The sequence below is a fragment of the Hakea prostrata genome, chromosome 4 (assembly GCF_041222555.1).
Source record: "Hakea prostrata isolate BN-2017 chromosome 4, UWA_Hpros_2, whole genome shotgun sequence".
Lineage (NCBI taxonomy): Eukaryota > Viridiplantae > Streptophyta > Magnoliopsida > Proteales > Proteaceae > Hakea > Hakea prostrata.
Genome location: NC_142603.1, coordinates 46,366,500 through 46,383,812, shown reverse-complemented (window position 1 = coordinate 46,383,812; position 17,313 = coordinate 46,366,500). Strand labels below are relative to the sequence as shown.

Genomic DNA, 17,313 nt, shown 5'->3' with positions numbered 1-17,313 from the left:
ATTCATTGAGTGATATTGCGATGATTTTAGGTCGGTTTACCATACCATGGTATGCAACAGAGGATGTCTGTGACATCCGAGACTCATTGAGACGGTTAGGCCAATATGGACTTCATCATGTTGTCCATGAGTTTAATGTTGGAACAGATTTTTTGGCTGGGCTTTACCCATCTGTACATGAAATTTATTTCTCTCTTCATTCTTTACCTGAAGCATTGTCTCATATTATAAAAAATAATGCTAAAGGGAAGACTTATTTCAAACTGTAACTTTTTGTTTTCTTTCTAATACACATCTACCTTTTTAAAAAAAAAAAACACTAATTTTGTTTAGTTAATAAATAAAAATACATTGTCAACAATGGTACCTTTGAATAAATCTTGTCATAAGTGAAAGTTTTCCAACCTCCACGATTGCTTAATAGATTCAGATGCCTCTTTTAACTGCATAAAAGGACTTATCTAAACTCAATTCTATGAAATAATCACCTGGAAACTTTCTCAGAGTTAATGGACAAAGATTAAAAATCAATTATAAATTATTCAATGTTCACATCTGTAAAAATCAAGTGTGCCTAAGACAATTCTTCAATTTTATCAGCTTCATCCTAAGACAACCATTCTTAGAGATGATTAAGCCCTTCACCATCTTTTGACCAAGGCATCACTAAGCTCCAAGGAAAAGAAATTTTTTTTTGAATTTCTAGAAAAACCCCAAAGCAAGGGAATAAATCAATTAAAAAAAAAAAAACTATCAAACAAAGAACAACATCCTCAATTCTTAAAAGAACAAATAAGTTATAAACGTACAGAAGAACGTTAAACTGAAACAAAAATTTAACATTTTGAGATTTGATTTGAAAAGGAATTTTGTTTTGGGTTTCTTAATGCTATTTGTCACCATAAACAACACGTTGTCAAATTACACTAGATCAAAGGATTTTATGAGAACCAAACTCAAAATAAAGTGCATGCTCTCCAAATGACTCGAGAATTATAGGAGACCTGCAGAAAAGAAATTGATGATCTACTAGATAAAAAGCTTATCCATCCCAGTAAATCCCTCTGGAGTTATGTAGCCTTTTATGTCAATAAAAGTGCCAAAATTGAATGTGGAACCCAATGTTTAGTCATTAATTATAAACATTTAAATGAATACAAATATAGATGGTATTGATCCTAAAACAAAGTAACATTTTGGAAATATTTTCTTTCTCAATCTCGTTTGCAAATTGATTTCATATCCTTTTGGTACCATGGCCAAAAAGTAAGGGATGAATTAGGTGAGACAAATACTAATCCCACACCTGCCCTTGGCCTTGTTTCACCCTCAGACAAAATCTTGAGTCCACTTGTACCAACTATAGAAGGGAGAGGGATTAACTTTCTCTACAATTTTGATGCATCGTAAGGTCTGCTTACCTTGTATGGATGCATTTCTCATATCGGAAGGGCAATCTAGCAAATTTGTCATCCAAGATTCTCTGTGGTGGTCTCTGTAGCCAACCAGGGACTGGGCTCCCCTATAGTCAAGTAAGGCAGGCAAATCAAATGAGATAAGTGAAAATAAAAGCAAATATTTGGCACCACAGAGCATTGAAAGAATTTCATCTTTTTATGCATAAAAATCTAGGCAGTACACAATCAGAGCAGCTAAGGAACAATAAAGGAACACCAAATGAGGTGTTAAATAAGGCAAGCACTTCCCAGCAGACAATGTGGAAGCAGGGAAGGCCGAACAATAATACATTAGATGCCATGGGTTGGTTACTTGCTGATTTGTTTCCCGCAGGTTATGAATTGTTAATTTGGGATTAATAATCTCATGTCCCTACAGCAGCTCAGTTCACTCTCTCCGTTTGGCCGTCTTTGTTCTTTTCTCTCTTCGGATCAGCATCATGATCCCCATCATGGGCTTTCAAACCCAAACTTAAATCCAGATTAGTTTCACTCAGTTCTCGTTGTGCTGAATGGTCCTTGTCCTTGTCTGATGCCTGCAATTAAATTTAGAACCAAAATTGGAAGATGCAGATTAATTGGAAAATACCTCAGGAATAAAATAGGATATTTCTTCAAAGATATTTGATACAGAAGGCAACAACATTAAGGGTGTTCTTTAGTTAAATAGGCAAAATCAACATTATAAGAAGCTACCGATCAGGACCAAGACAGTACAGTAGTTCGAATAAACAACTCCAAGGGCATGTGACTTATTACTGAAGGAATAGACTTATAATACATGAAACCCATAGGTTTTATCCGCATTCTCTTTAGTTTTATACTCTTCCACAGATGAGATGATAATGTAAAGGCAAAATTTGGCAGATGAGAGACTCAATTCCGGATCTAACACCAAAAAGTTTGTCTTGAACCCTGGGGTCAAAGCAGCCAGCACTGCTCCTGTCAATACCCTTTATCAATGCTTGCCCAATCTAGCTGCTACTAGGCTGCATTGAGATTAGCATCCAAGAACACAAGAAAATGGAAAGGAGGAGCTACAACAGAACAATTACTGGACTCATAATGGATAACTGATGGAATTTTATATACAGGTAGAAAGCAAGACAAGATGAACTGGTAACAGGGGCTGCCTAGATCTCAATCTGTATTTCTAGATCCTTGGGTTAACTCCAAAGTCAAGACAGGATATACATGAATATCCATTTCAATGGCAGTCTGATAGATACGTAAGATTTTATAATTCCAATAAAGGACAACAATTCAATCGCAATCCAGAGCAGTGTCTAGCTTGGACCATCAATCCAACTCCCATCCCTTGAATCCTGCAGGGAGGAAAACTATGAAAAAAGTTTTGGTTTGACTTTACCTGAGCTTCTTCCATTGGCACATCATTAATGTCAGGTTTTCCATTGGAACCATCACTCTTGGACTCCGCCCCAGCAGATGGATCAGTGTCGCTGGGTTCCCCCTCCTCCTTGGCCTTTTCTGCTGCTTCTCTATTCTGTTCCTCTAGTACAGCAATCTGCATTATCAAGTACCAAACAATAAACAAGAATGTCATAGTCATCACAAATTCAACTGACAAAGAGAAATTATGAGCATCAATACAAGAAACATTATCATTGTAGACATTCTAGCTTCTCACAGGAAAATCCAAATGCCATGCTCCTTTACAAAACATAATTCTTAAGGATTACCACCACTATGGAAATTGAAGAGACCACGATATACATAGGTAAAAAAACTGAAATCTGGACAAAAATTTTGAGAGTCAATCTTAGAAAAGATGCTTAGCATTACTCCAATTGGTACTGGATTTGACCTGTACTCTAAACAATAGTTCAAATACTCAATTGAAATCCAAAACTAAGACATATATTTCAGTCTTGGTACTCATTGAAACAAAATGGCGTGCATGTTGAGGTGTCTTAAATGTTTCGTTTTTTCACTGTAAGAGCCAGAAGTTCCTTTCTACCAAGACTTAATCAAAACCAAAATCTTAAACCTTGCTCAAAAGATGACATAAAAAGGCAAACCATGGAGTAGTCTAGAGGCACATGCAAACCAAGTAATGAAATAGATTTGGGAGAATAATAAATTATGTATTAAGCGAAGGCACAGCCATGTTCTATCTATAGTTAAAGGAAAAAATAGCAAATCACAAGTTTACCTCCAAAAAACAGATAGTTATGAGTAATACCAGAAATATATATTAGACCCAAATTACAACACTTCCCCTTAAGTTGGTGCATGGATGTCACACATCCCCAGCTTGCAAATGATAGAAGGAATAACCTTACTACTAAGGCCTTCAATTAAAATATCAGTCAACATAACTGGACTGAAAAAGCAGGATATAAGGATATATTTAACTCCTTGGTCTTCTTCTCCTTGATGAAATGACAGAATATCACCACATGCTTCATCTTATGTTGAAGCAAATTCTGGTAATACTGATAGTAGACTTGCTACCATAGCACAATATCATGGGAATATTGGAACCAACGCCAAGATCTAGCAAAAGACCCTTAAGCCATAAAAACTCACATATGCCATGTGCCATACACAGAACTTTGCCTTTGGGCTTGAAGGAGCAATCACATCCTATTTCTTACTACACCAGATCGCAAGGTTTACCCCTAAACACTAGCCAAATACGGATCTTCGATTATCTGGGGATCCCTACTCAGCATCTATGAAGGCCTCTCTATGCACACAATTCTGAGGAGAAAACAGAACCCCTTTCTTTGGAGCCGACTTTGGTATCTTAGAATACGACACACAACTTAATGAGTAGACTCTGAGTCATCCATATTCTAAATCACCAGACTCCAGCAAGAGCAGCGTTTGCTCGAGTATGGGGAAGATATATCAAGCTTCCTCCAAGTCATTGATAGCCTTCTTTGCCCATTGCAAGGTTCATAGTCTTGATACCAGAATCAATTCAGTGGATCCGTTGAGGATCACCCAAAATTGAGCAAAATATGACTTTTTGCCTCTCTATTTTGTTTCTGTTTTTTTGTTTTTTAGACTCTTTTTTTTTAACCTTTTTACCCTTGTCCATACAGGAGGATCAGATCTGATCGGGGATCAATATTAGCCAATACTGCTTCGATATGAGAAGAGATCATGAACCCTGGGTTACCACCAGCTTCCCAGCTAAAATATGTGGTAGCCTCAACAACCTCAATAGAGATATCAACAGGACAGCAACCAAGCATCTCAATCTCAGTAAAGATCTCAAGTATATTTCCTGTGAGAGTGGAAGATTCCCTTGAGAAAGCATGCCTTTCCATCTCTAGTATGCCATTGCATTCTCCCAAGACTGAGAAAGAAATAGAAGACAAGGAAGACACGTAGAACACAATAGGAGGACAAAGGAAATCCTAAGACAACATGAGAAATAGGGTGTTTAGTACAACTCCTCCATTTTCAGAAAAATTCAAAGATCAAAATCACTAGGAAGGACCAAAAGATTCTAGGTTCTGATGAGGTAATGGTCGGTCCTGGATCTGATAGAAGTGCTTGGCAAGGTGGAGCAGGAGTAGTAGTTATACTTGTTAAATCATCATGTGTACAGCTGCAAAGGAAGTGGTTTGCATTGCCAGCATTCAGTTGTTATCCCTCCACAGAAGGGGGTAATCAAGTTCACGGAAGAGACAACGAGTGGCTGCGATGCAGATCCAGCACCCATCTGAACTTATCTTCCTTAAATTAAGCGTAGAGTTGGTTCACATAGCGATGGCCATTTGTTCCACGGTTTTACTGTTAAGCTTATTTGTTAGCTAATTTCTAGTTTAGTTAAGGCTCAATTGTTTTATTTCTTGGTCCAGTTTAATTTAGGTCACTAAGGTTATTTTATGCCTTTATTAGCTTTTATACTTAGTCAGGTTGCATAAGGATTCACACTACCATGCAAGAGTTGGAAACGTGTCTGGTTAAAGTTGGTTTAAGTTGTTAGCCAGTTTCAGGGAGTTAGTTCCCTCAGTTTTAGCAGTGAAGTCTCCTATTTTATTTTCATTCAGGTTTTTCTATTTGTAGTTGGCTACTTAAGCCACCTATCTAATAACCACCAATGGGAGAAGTAAAAATAGAATTGTTTTGTTAAAAATGAGCTGATTGCAAGAGTTGCTACTGCTTTCCATCGTGGGATTCACCTAGTGAGTCATATCTAGGTTGAACTTGGTAATAAGATCCAAGTTGCAGCTTACGTGAGCCATATACAATCTGCTGAAGTCAGGATCTGGAAAAGTAATATCCATGACTTGTTTTGGCTGAGGAAACTGTCTTCTAATCAATCAACCAAGCTTGATGCGATTGAAGAACATCAGCTGTAGGTCCAGTTGAAGGATCCATCCTTCTCATTCCCTACCCCAAGCATCTTCTCTTTTTCATTTCACTTTGGCATATACACCAAATCATTCAAACCTAAGTTCCCCATACTTACGTTCTATTAGATTCATCAACAAGTGTAGCAAGGAATGCCCTCCAACAGCAAGCCCATTTGATCCCCATTACAGACCCTTCCTTTCAGTAAACAGAAAAACTAAGCTCCATTAAAATCCTAACAGCCCAAAACCAGCAACTTCAATTTATTGCATTCTTCCCATCAGAATCTAGTAATATCTAAAAGGAATCACTACAACCCCCCCCCCCCCCGGAAGCACCATGTAGTGGTACATTCCATTGACCAAAACCCAGCCACAAACTCCCTTGCAACCCAATTGGCAACTGTTCACTAGACTTTCACAAATGCCCCAAAACTTAGGGGTTCAGATCCAGATGTCAGAATAGATTCAGCCGTCTCCATTTGAAAGCCGAAATTCCTAAATAGTGCTGGTACTGGATAAAATGTTCTGACAAGGCTACATCAACCTGTCAAGAGGAACCATCAAAAGTATGTCGTAACTAGAAAGCTCCTCCTAAAGAGACACCAAGAAGAACAATAAGCAACAGACTCATGAAAATAGCATCCATGGTGACAAACACATGATAAGAAGGCAGATGTAGCACTTAAAGCCCTTCTGAGTGGCAGAGTAGCCAGCAAAGTTGCATCAAAGCTCCTGTCAGTCAACTCAACTCACAAGGTGATACAAAAACACACACAACCAAAGCTTAGGAAGGGACAGTAAAGGAGGAGCAGTGCCAGAGAACATCCAAGGATGACCAGGAACCTAGCACATGAGAAGGCATGCGGTTGACTAGGGAAGCAGCAGGACTGCCTCACTCCAATATTGTTTAGGGAAATGCATTCAAACATTGAGTATTGCGACCTCCAACAAGTGGTGGTTTTTGTTCCGCAACACCATTTTGTGGAGGAGTATACGTACAACCAGTGTGATGAACAATGACTGCAGCAGCAAGAAGAGACTCAGACAAACTCTCAAAACTGAGTTTCAATCACACTTTGAAAATCTGAAAAACAATGAAAAGTTTCACTATTACGGTGCATCAAATCAACCTAAGCAAAAAGAGGATAACAATCAATGACAAACAAAAACCAATGATAACCATAAGTGGAAGCAAAATGTGAAGGACCCAAATGTCATAGTTGATTAAAACAAAAAGTTCAGTAAAGAGGATAAAGCAAGAGTTTGCTTGGCACAGACACAAGCATTACAAAAGAAGTCAATAAGGATTATAATCTGAAATAGGCTGGAAAAAAACACAGATAAATTTTCATAGGTGGGTGGCCTAAACCTTGATGCCACCAATGCAGCTCGCTAAAGTGGAAACAGAAGCCATAACAAATTATTCTAATTGCTGTGCTTGTGGATGAAGAATTGAAGTTGTAACTTTTGCCCTCCTCATCAGGTCCTAAAATTATTAGAACTACCCGTTGTAATCTTATACATAATCCCCCTATTTAATAGAGATGAATATAGATGGAATACTTGGATTATTTCTCAGTTTTTTCTGCAGCACTTATGTGTTTTGCTAATCTAGGTACTATTTAGTGTAGAAGGAACCTCCAAGGTGCAAATTATGTAGGGTTCTTGGTGAATTCAAGTCTTGATCCTGGTGTGGCTGAGGATTTAGCCTTTGAAACTCCATTCCAAGTCCTCCACAATCAACTACAAGGCTGTCCCATCAATGTAAACTTGAGTTCCAGATCCCCCCCCCCCCCCCAATTTATCACTTTTTTCCCTTAAATTTTCGGATTCCCTAAAACCCCAAAAACAAGAAACTCCATATCTTTCAATTTAGCCATCCAAATCCAACCAAACTAGAAGGATCTTATCCTTGTATCATTACTTACATGAGCTCCAAGTTTCATCCCATTCTAACAACCCTAACCCTAGAATCCATAAATTGCTAGAAACCTCATTTCTAGACTTAAAAATCAAGAATAACTTCACAGTCAACCATTGAAATCCTTTAACACTTGGTGGGCTCCATCCCTACCATAAACCCCCACTCTATCCATGACTCATCAAGTTTCGAAACCCATTGGTCATCACCTCCATGTTATGTTTGCCCCAAATTCAAGTACCCATATTGAAGATTAACCCATTCCAACATATTTAGTGGTGATCCGAATTGAACCTGTGATGGAAGCAAAAGGCTTGATGCGGTATAACCTAACATGATGGAACAACCTATTTACCTGTTTGGTTAACTGTTTATATGCCTCATCGTTATCTTGTAAAGCCATTGTGATATTTTGGATTTTCCGACTCAGGGTTTTGGGTCTAAGTTCATAACACCATTTTGGGTATCTTGAGAGATCTCCATTCTAATACTAGTTGAGACATCAGATCTTTGTGTTGTCTTTGATCTGTTTTCATTTCTATTCATTATTTTGTTGGTGTTTGCATATCAAGAAACCCCCTCAACTAGCGAATAAGCCTAACCTAAACCACCCCATCTAAAAACATTTGAACCCATCCATCTCATCAATCATCATTCACATCTACATCACTAGCCACATACAACAGCCTATTTGAGATAACACAAAGAAAACCATCCATACACCATAAGTAAACCTACCTACACCAAACCTATTGTATCTTTATAAGTTGGTTTTGATCAAGATCTTTGAAGAATTGGTACCTAGTTGATGATCTATCAATTTAGGAGATACACTACATTAAAGTGTCTATTTTATCGCTTGATGAAAAAAACAAATTAGATTACAGTATTTTGGAACTCTAAACAATCCCAAGATCTGTAATCAAGTACCAGGTAGAGTAAAAAAGAAACAGAGAAATTAAGGGTGGAGAACAAGGCTGGGCGATAGAATCTGTGTGTCCTACCATACCAGCAAGCACATATTTATAATAAACTGAAATAGGATTACAAAAGGAAACTCAAATATAACTCTTAGCACTTACCTTATTAAACCTAAATCTTAATAGGAAACTTACTTAGAATAGGACACTAATAACATAGAACCAATAAGGAAACCACTAACACCAAAGACCACCAATAAGGAAACCACGATAGGGAGACTCCCCCCCCCCCCCTATTGTGTTTGTGTTACATCATATTTACTTTTTTTGGATGAATGAATAATATATTTAAAAATGAAAGAAAATACAACAAAGCCTCAATGGGGGAGACTAAAAGGAGGAAGTGAGACCCCAGGATACAACAATGTGCCTGTTCCTTGGGGTGTCATCTACCGGGGATGGGGGATAGAAGAAACTCTAGCAGAAACATCAAAATAGATGGCTTTCCAAATCATATCAATAGAAGAGGATTTGGAGGTCCATCTTCTAAGGTTGCGCTTCCACCAAAGGTGATGAATAGAAGCACTGAAGACTAGCTTACCAATGCGGTCACATATTTACTTATTATCTCTAACAAGAAAAACATGGACAGGAAGTAGAATGAGATCTTTACAGATGGGACTCTATCATGCACACTACCATATAGAAATTCCAGATATTAAAAATGCCACATAGGTGTAAGCATGGGAATCACCATATTTGTCAAGGCATTAACTAGGCATCTAGGCAGAATTTTTTTTCTTTTGGGGGGGGGGTGGGGGGCGCCTATGCCACCTTTGTGGCATTGAACACCTTGCCTTATTTATGCCAAACAACACTTAAGTAAATGCTTTTATATTTTTTTATTTCATTTGTTTCATATAATATTCATAAATATTATTTTAAAAAATAAAAAAACTAACTTGAATACAACAAAAGTTGTTAAAAACAAATTTCAGAAAGGACAAGAAGTTAACGGCCCTATTATAGGTTGAAATTCCCAAATGCTTAAGTTTTTCTCAAATTAAATCACATGTAGGTAGCTGCCAAAATGGAAGTGTGGAATATTCAGATTTGCCGCCGCCTCAAAATGACAAGCTTGCAATTCTCCTCAATTAATCAAATTTAAGCAACATTGAATATGTTGGAAAGCCGGTTAATATTCCATATAATACAAAAGGTCTCCTAAAAAAATAAAACCAACTGTCCAATCAAACTTCAAAGATAACAAAATTAATTTATCTAAATTAAGGGCAACTTAATTAATTATGGATAGATTATATGTTCTAAGAATAGTATAAGCTAAATGCAAGACTGATTATAACAAGAAAATGGCCAATTCCAAGAATAATATACACCAAATGCATGCTTCATCTTCCAATCGTTTGCTTCTTCAGTTCTGCTACCTTTTATCTGTGTTGAGGTTGCAGTATTAATATTATTGACTTAATGTTGATGATTCAATGTGGCTTCTAGTAAAACTTCACGTGCATATGCACGTAGTTTTTGTTATTTCCTGAAAATAAAAAAATTAAGATTAAGGTTAAATTATCTCTTTTTCTTTTATGGTTTTTATATTTTTAAACATTTACGATTAATTAATGTTAATTGATGTGGCAATTGTTTAGAAATTACCTTTTTTCCCTTCTTATTTTAAAGGTGATTTTTTAAAATATAATATTGGATAGACTGTTGGGGTTTGAAAAAAATACAATGAGAGTTTTTTTAGTTGTGAATAATTGTTTAGGAATTTCATTTTTAGTTGTTTTTGAAAAAAGAAAAAGGGCGGACTTTTATACGGTGCAAAATTTTTAGTTGTAAATAAAATTTATTAGAGAAAATAAGGGAGGTGGGAAGGAGACATAAGGTTTAAGGTAAGGGGGTGTTAGTTGAAGGGTGTACCTCTTGAAAGAACCTGTTAAGGATAGGTGAGAGGTTTCGTTGGTGGCATGATTCGATGAATATTAACTGGATGGTTTGAAATGATTTGTTCAATTAGGAAAATGTATATTGTTTTGGAGGAAGTTTATTTTGGTCCAATGAAAGACTAGTCATAACTAATTTGAGGTTTTACATTTATATAGTAGTATGAACAGGTATAAATTGTAGCTATAAATCAGAGAGTAGATGAAATAGAAGCAGTGCCTAGGAGGCCTTGCTAAATCGTGTAAGCCTCCTACAGCCACAATCTTTATTTACAAAATGGGATACAACAACAACAACTCTAAACAAGCGAAAGGAAAAAAAAAATGACCCTTTAAAAGATATTTAAAAAATAAAAAAATAAAACCTCTGAACAAGAAACTTAAAATAAGGAAAGAAATCCTCTAAAGCTCAACATTCTTGAGTTAGCACTAGTGTTAATTCGAGATTTCTTCTTTCTTTCCTTTTTCCAATTTTGCCCTCTAAAACTCCCCAAACATGCCTAGCTTGTTACAAATATAATCAAACCTCACAACCGATAAAGACTTTGTGAGCAAATCTGTGAAATCTCACACCAACCCTAATCTGAAAATCTATGTTGTATGTCCGAAGACCCGAAGTCAAGGTAGAAGACAGCTGTGGATCCTCTCTGTTGAATCTATTGGCTCTAACCTTGAACCAATGGAGATAGATAGTGAAGATCCCATCTTGGAAACTTTGTGTGATTTTGGAAGATGTAGCCTAAATGATGACAAACTTGGAAGATGGACCTTGAGTACAGTGTTGACATCTTCGAGAGGTCCTATGGAGTCAGGTAAGACCCTTTCTTCAATTGGTTGAGGACCCAAGTGGGGGTTTTGGGTTTTGGAAACCAAAATTCAGCAATTTGCAAGGGGGGAACCCTTTGGTCAACCCCTTTGGTCGATCCCATCGACCAAGGCTACCAACCAAAGCAACCTCGAGGCAAATTTGTCTATTTTGGGAAATTTTGGGTTTTGGAGCCCTATATTTGTATGTAACTTCGGATTAAACCTAACCACTTTGCCTCTTAGACTTTGGTGAACGTGAGAAGAACCCCAAAGCCTCCTCTTCAAGCCCAAGGTTGGTTCCAAGCATCCAAGAGAAGTTCCTCCATTGATTCTTCTTCTACAAGGTTAGTATTTCATACTATACTTCATTGATCTATTCTCTCTACTGTTTCTACTATTTGTTTTGATTGTGAGGAAGGTCTTACACTACTGTAATGGCCTAGTCTCTGATCCTCATAGTCTTAAAGTGAATTCACATTCACTATATTCTTTCCTTAGACAATAAGGTGTGTTTTAAATGTTTTGATCTAGCATGAGACCATGATTTACTCTTCTTTGTAGTTATTTGATTCTAATTTATGTTAGATCCATTCCTAGGTTGTTTTCTATGCATGATCTATTGTTTTCTTATCTTTAGAATGAATCCTCATTCATTCTAGCCTTTCTGTGAGAATCTGCGGATTAAGCCTATTAGATGATTTATTGGAATTCCATTCCAATGGCCTTGTTTGATGTTTAGATCATCATAGATAGTCTTAATTTCGAGTGTTCTTGATGTGATTCGAAGAGTTTCCGATCAAAGTTGGAAGTTACTGTCCATACATAGTAGCTTTGGTCGATCCCTTTAGTCGATACCATCAACCAAGTCCATCAACCAAGGTGTGCCTAACAACAACTTTTCTCCATTTTGCCTCCATTTCATCTCCGATCATTAAAGTTTGTTCCTTATACTCTTTACACGTTTGTTTAGGGTTATTTTGGCGATTTTGGACTTGCTCTCTGATCTCTTACTTGAAGTTTACAAAGTTGAATATAAGGTGACTATGTTCACTCACAATATGCACAAATATATGTTTTGATATGTTAGGACTTATATGCATGTGTTAGCTACTATAGTTGTACTTTTTCTACGTTGTTATACTTCTGTAATTACAATAGGCTATTCATGACATGATTTACATACTGTTATTGATTATGAATGATGTGATTATTAGTTGGACTCTATTGTAATATTTATCATGATGTGTTGTGATTGCCTAAGTTGTGATTGGGGAATGAGCAATGCTCTTTTGGCGTTTCTATCATTGGACATTAGTGGAGGTGGTATGGGACGTTTTCCTATGATGCCCCGTGGCGCTTTCCCTAATTACTAGATGACATCCTTAGGATTTGGTCTAGATGAGTTTGGCTAGGAAAACCTTATCATATCTAACCCTATCGGAAGGGGAATTGAGACCGAGTGACCCATGGTAGCAATGGAAATTCTCAAAAGACGAGCATCAGAGCCGTGAGAGGACGTAATTCACACTGTGGGGGTCATTCATTGGTAGGGTTGCACATAATAAACCTGGGCTCATGGGCGCTCAAGACCGGTAACCAACCCGTTAGAAGACATGAGAGCTTCCCGTTTATTATACATGGATGACCAATAGGGTTGAGAGTCTACGTATCCGAGAAGGCGACGGTGACTCTAGGGAGGGAGATACCAGAACGGACTGCATATGCACAGAAGGGAGGCTATCATACCATAACGTATTGTCTAGTGCACGGAAGGGAGGTATCCGACTCCGAGTAGATGTGACTTTGTAGATGACTTGCATTAAGCTAGGTATTAACCCTGACACGCGCCAGTACTCAAACCAATGATGGTGAACGATAGTGTTGACCTAAACCCCAGCCATGGAATGTCTGAGATGGATGCAGGACCCAATTACCACCGGAGAACCCAAAAGACATGCATCAGAGCCGTGAAGGAGAGTGATTTGAGACCTACCCAGAGGAGTATGGTGTTGTATCTTAATGCGTGTCTGCCAATAGAGACCAGCATACTTTGTTAGAAGCATATTTGCATTCATTGTCTCATATCATTGCATCTCGTTTTCTTTCAACCGCTTGCAATTATTTATTGTGTTTGAACTACTTACTGAGTTCTTTTGAGCTCACCCTTCCGGGAATATATTTTTAGATGACTTTACAGTTTCGGAAGAGATCCCGTACTAGTAGGTTCGGAAGAGATCCTGTGCACCGGTACAGAGGACCCTTCCCTATTTGATTCAGCTGCGGACACAATTGGACAAGATGTTAACCAGTGGTACGACTAGTACACTGGTGTGGACCACACTGATGGCTCCTATTGATAACAGCAGACATCATCTCATTCGCCGTTGGGATCTTGATTTTGATGTCGATCCAAAGTTGCAGGAGCATAAACCCAAGGTGAAGAAAATGAAGATTGAAGAAGAAAAAGAGCCTATGGAAGATTTAGAACAGTTTTATTTATTGTCCTTCTAGACTTCTGTTTCCGTTGTAATAGCTTTAGAGTTTTGATCTACTCTTCCGTGTTTGATCTATGGAGTTATTTTAGCTATACTCTATAGTTGATCTTTTGATTGGTATCAGTTTATTTTCCGCACTCTGATTATGTTCCAAGATTATCTATTTCATTTGTTTCTTAATAAAGTTAAGCATTGATTATTTGTTGCTCATGATTGTGTTAGTGAATGTGGAGCACACATGTCACTGGACGTAGTATCCTGAGAATTCTCTCTAGAAACCCGGAAAACCTACGAAAAGGTGTCAATAAGGTAGACACTTTGCCACCATTGAGGATTTGGGATGAAACTGAATCAAACTCTTCCCTGAGCCCCCCCCCCCCTAAAAAATTAATAACAGCAAGTTACTCACGCAGGTTCAGCATTTAGTAACATTAGAAGTAATTGGAAGTATGGAATTAAGCTCGTCAGACATCCTTTTGAAATCCACAAATTATTGGGTCAAATGAAAACCCCTCTGATCAACTCAATAAAACTCTTGAGATAGCTCATATATGCAGGAAAGGTTGTTTCGACCAGAATACGGAACATTCAAGTAATCCTATAGTCCCTTGACAGTATCAATATGGATAACAAGGTCCCAATATTTCCCCATAGATTCAGAATTTGACCTAAGATAAGGGCAGCCACTGTTTCCCAACTAGAGTTGTAGAATCAGGCTTTTTGGTCAAATAATCTTGTTGCCCGCTCCCAATAATTACTACCCTAAAATTTTCCTACACTGATGGAAGTCGGTAGCCCCTTCAAGTTAATCTTCAGTAAAATAATGGGAGGAAGAGAACAAAAACTCAATTCTGGTATTTTTGTTTACGTTCTCAGCTTCAAACACCAAATCTTTATTTATAGAAAGGAATACAACTAGAACTCTGAATAGGAAACTAAAAATGGGCAAGGAAATCCTATACAGCTAAGGACATCACCATTCTCAAGTTAGCACAAGATTTCTTCTTTCCTTTTTTTCTTCTCCAATTTTGCCCTCTAACAGTAGGCATACTGAATAACACCAGAAAAGAAGGGAAATAAAAGATAAACGGAATGCCTTGGTTGCCCTGGCAGCTATCTCACCATCTAGGAGTTAAATCCAGATAGTATATCCTAGGACAAGTTATCCACGTTAATGTGGATCTGACAACAGAGTATGGGTAAAGGGACATATCATTAATAATTTATATACAATTTCCAAATAAGACAACAATGCTTAAACCTAATACCTAATTCACAGTTATATACTCCCTGCTTTTTGCTAATGATCAGACAATTTCTGATTGAAGTCATCCAGGAAGACTAGAGGGCACTCCTTGCTCTCTAATGACATAAAGCCAGATGTGTATAACTATTCAAGATAATTATAAAAATATTCCAAATTTGAGCACAATTTTTGGAGAAACAGAAATGATATGATTATTATAATAGAAGATCAAATTATCCCAAAATAACCATTTGTATATCTTGGTTAAACCATAAGGAGAGGGAGACAGAATCCTAATGGGTTAGACGGTAGTGGAAAGAAACTTTAGAAGTGATGTGAGGTTACCATATTTCAAAAAAATTGAAGGCTAAAATATATAGGACAGCTATAAGAAGCAATGGTGTAAGGAACGGAATGCTGGGGAACAAATGAACAACTTAAACTCTAGATAAATGTCAAAAGGACGTTGAGATGGACAATTGACAAGACTAGGAAGGGTAAGATTAGAGGTGAATACATCATTAAAACTCAACATTTGCACTGATAGGTAAAAGGATAAAAAAAAATCAGTTGATAATGGTCTAATCACGAGTAATAAAGGTCAAGGAATACGCTAAAAATTAACAAGTCATCCAAGTTCAACCATACCTCATATCTTCGTTGTTATTTTGTATTATATATCAGAAAAGAAAGAGCTTACACCATACAAGAACCAAATTAATAGTACCATAACTTGTATTGAAATGCATTGAACAAAAGATAGAGTTTCCACGCTTTGATGATTCCCGAATCCCACCATACAAGAGCCTACTCCATCAATTCGTGGTAATCCCAAACTGTGCTTGCTAATATCTCAACATTGCTTATGTTGCATAGTTGTAGAGATGTCTCACAAATCATAATTATCATGATATAATCATATATGCATCTCAAGAACTATAGTTCACACAAACCCTAACTACCGAAACCAACGCACATTATCATCAATGTTTAAACACACGAATCCATGTCCCACAACAAATAATTTAGCAACAAAGAAACAAACTGCAAGATCATTGTCATTACCGGAACATAGCGAAATTTCCTTTGCGGTGGCTCTTCCTGTGAGACAGCAACAGCGTTTTCGTCCTTGGAAGTGGTCTTATCGCCATTGTTGTTGTTGCTATTGCTCTGAGAGAGAGGAGTCCACTTGTAGAGGAGAAGATGGGAGCCGTTAGTACCGTTGGCCTGAGAAGAATGATGATTCGTAGTATTAGACGGTGACACGTGGACCCACTTCTTCTTCCATTTCCTCACTGGACCACTGAACACTGTCGTTGGTCCACCATACCGAGTCGACGACCTTCCGAGTCGCGCCCCTACGCCCTCCATTTCTCTCTGCTAACTTCGGTCGATCGCTCGGCGGATTATCCGGCGGATCATAGGCGAGCTCTCAAAATCTCTATCCCTCTCTCATATCCATTCGTTCTCTGCTGCGATTTTATAGTCTTCTCTTTCTCTCTCTGCTGTAGATTTCAAACCTCGCCTGTCATCATAATCAACGGTCCAGATCAAGCCATCGAAGAAGCCATGGTTTCATCTTACGGTAAGTACCACACTTATGGAAGCTACACAAGCTTCAACCATGGTTGAAGCTTCATAGCTCTACGTTCCTTCTGTGGAATTTCCATCTTCATGCTGGTCATTGTGGCAGAATTCACAAGTATTTTCTTGCTTTTATTAATCCATCTCATGGGACAAATCTTGTTTATCCAGGTGGGCTAGGCCTTGGAAGTTTAAGGATCATGATAGAACTAAACCATTAAAACCAGAACAAACCAAGCAAGTTAGCTTACTTTGCTCAAATCCAGTTCGTTGGGTCCATCTATCACTTCGGTGGGTCCATCTATCATTTTTCAACAGCACTTACAGGAGTAGCACTTTTTGGAGGATTGATGGCTTTGGATGGCCCGGCGTATGGAATTTAGGCGCGGAGTCGCGGTGGGCAAATATGCGCGGCGTCGGGTACGGGTACTTAAACCTGCTTACGGAGTAGCACTTTTTGGAAGATCGATGGCTTTGGAAAACACTTCTCTATGAGCGCCACTTGGTGTGAAAGACTTTTGGATAAACCTTGTCAAGCACCGAGAAGCTATATCTCCGCAAAAGTAATGTTTAAGGGGATTCAGC

At 37.8% G+C, this 17,313-nt stretch overlaps 1 protein-coding gene across 1 annotated transcript; it reads right to left on the bottom strand.

Moving 5' to 3' along the window:
- Nucleotides 1-1,334: 1,334 nt before the first annotated feature.
- LOC149019152 (uncharacterized) lies at nucleotides 1,335-16,772 on the bottom strand. The gene is made up of 3 exons (XM_089153210.1): nucleotides 16,210-16,772; nucleotides 2,827-2,982; nucleotides 1,335-1,993 (listed from the first exon to the last, which is right to left on the bottom strand). The coding sequence occupies exons 1-3, from the start codon at nucleotides 16,513-16,515 to the stop codon at nucleotides 1,841-1,843; spliced, it is 615 nt and encodes a 204-aa protein (XP_089009336.1). The 5' UTR covers nucleotides 16,516-16,772; the 3' UTR covers nucleotides 1,335-1,840.
- Nucleotides 16,773-17,313: the final 541 nt, after the last annotated feature.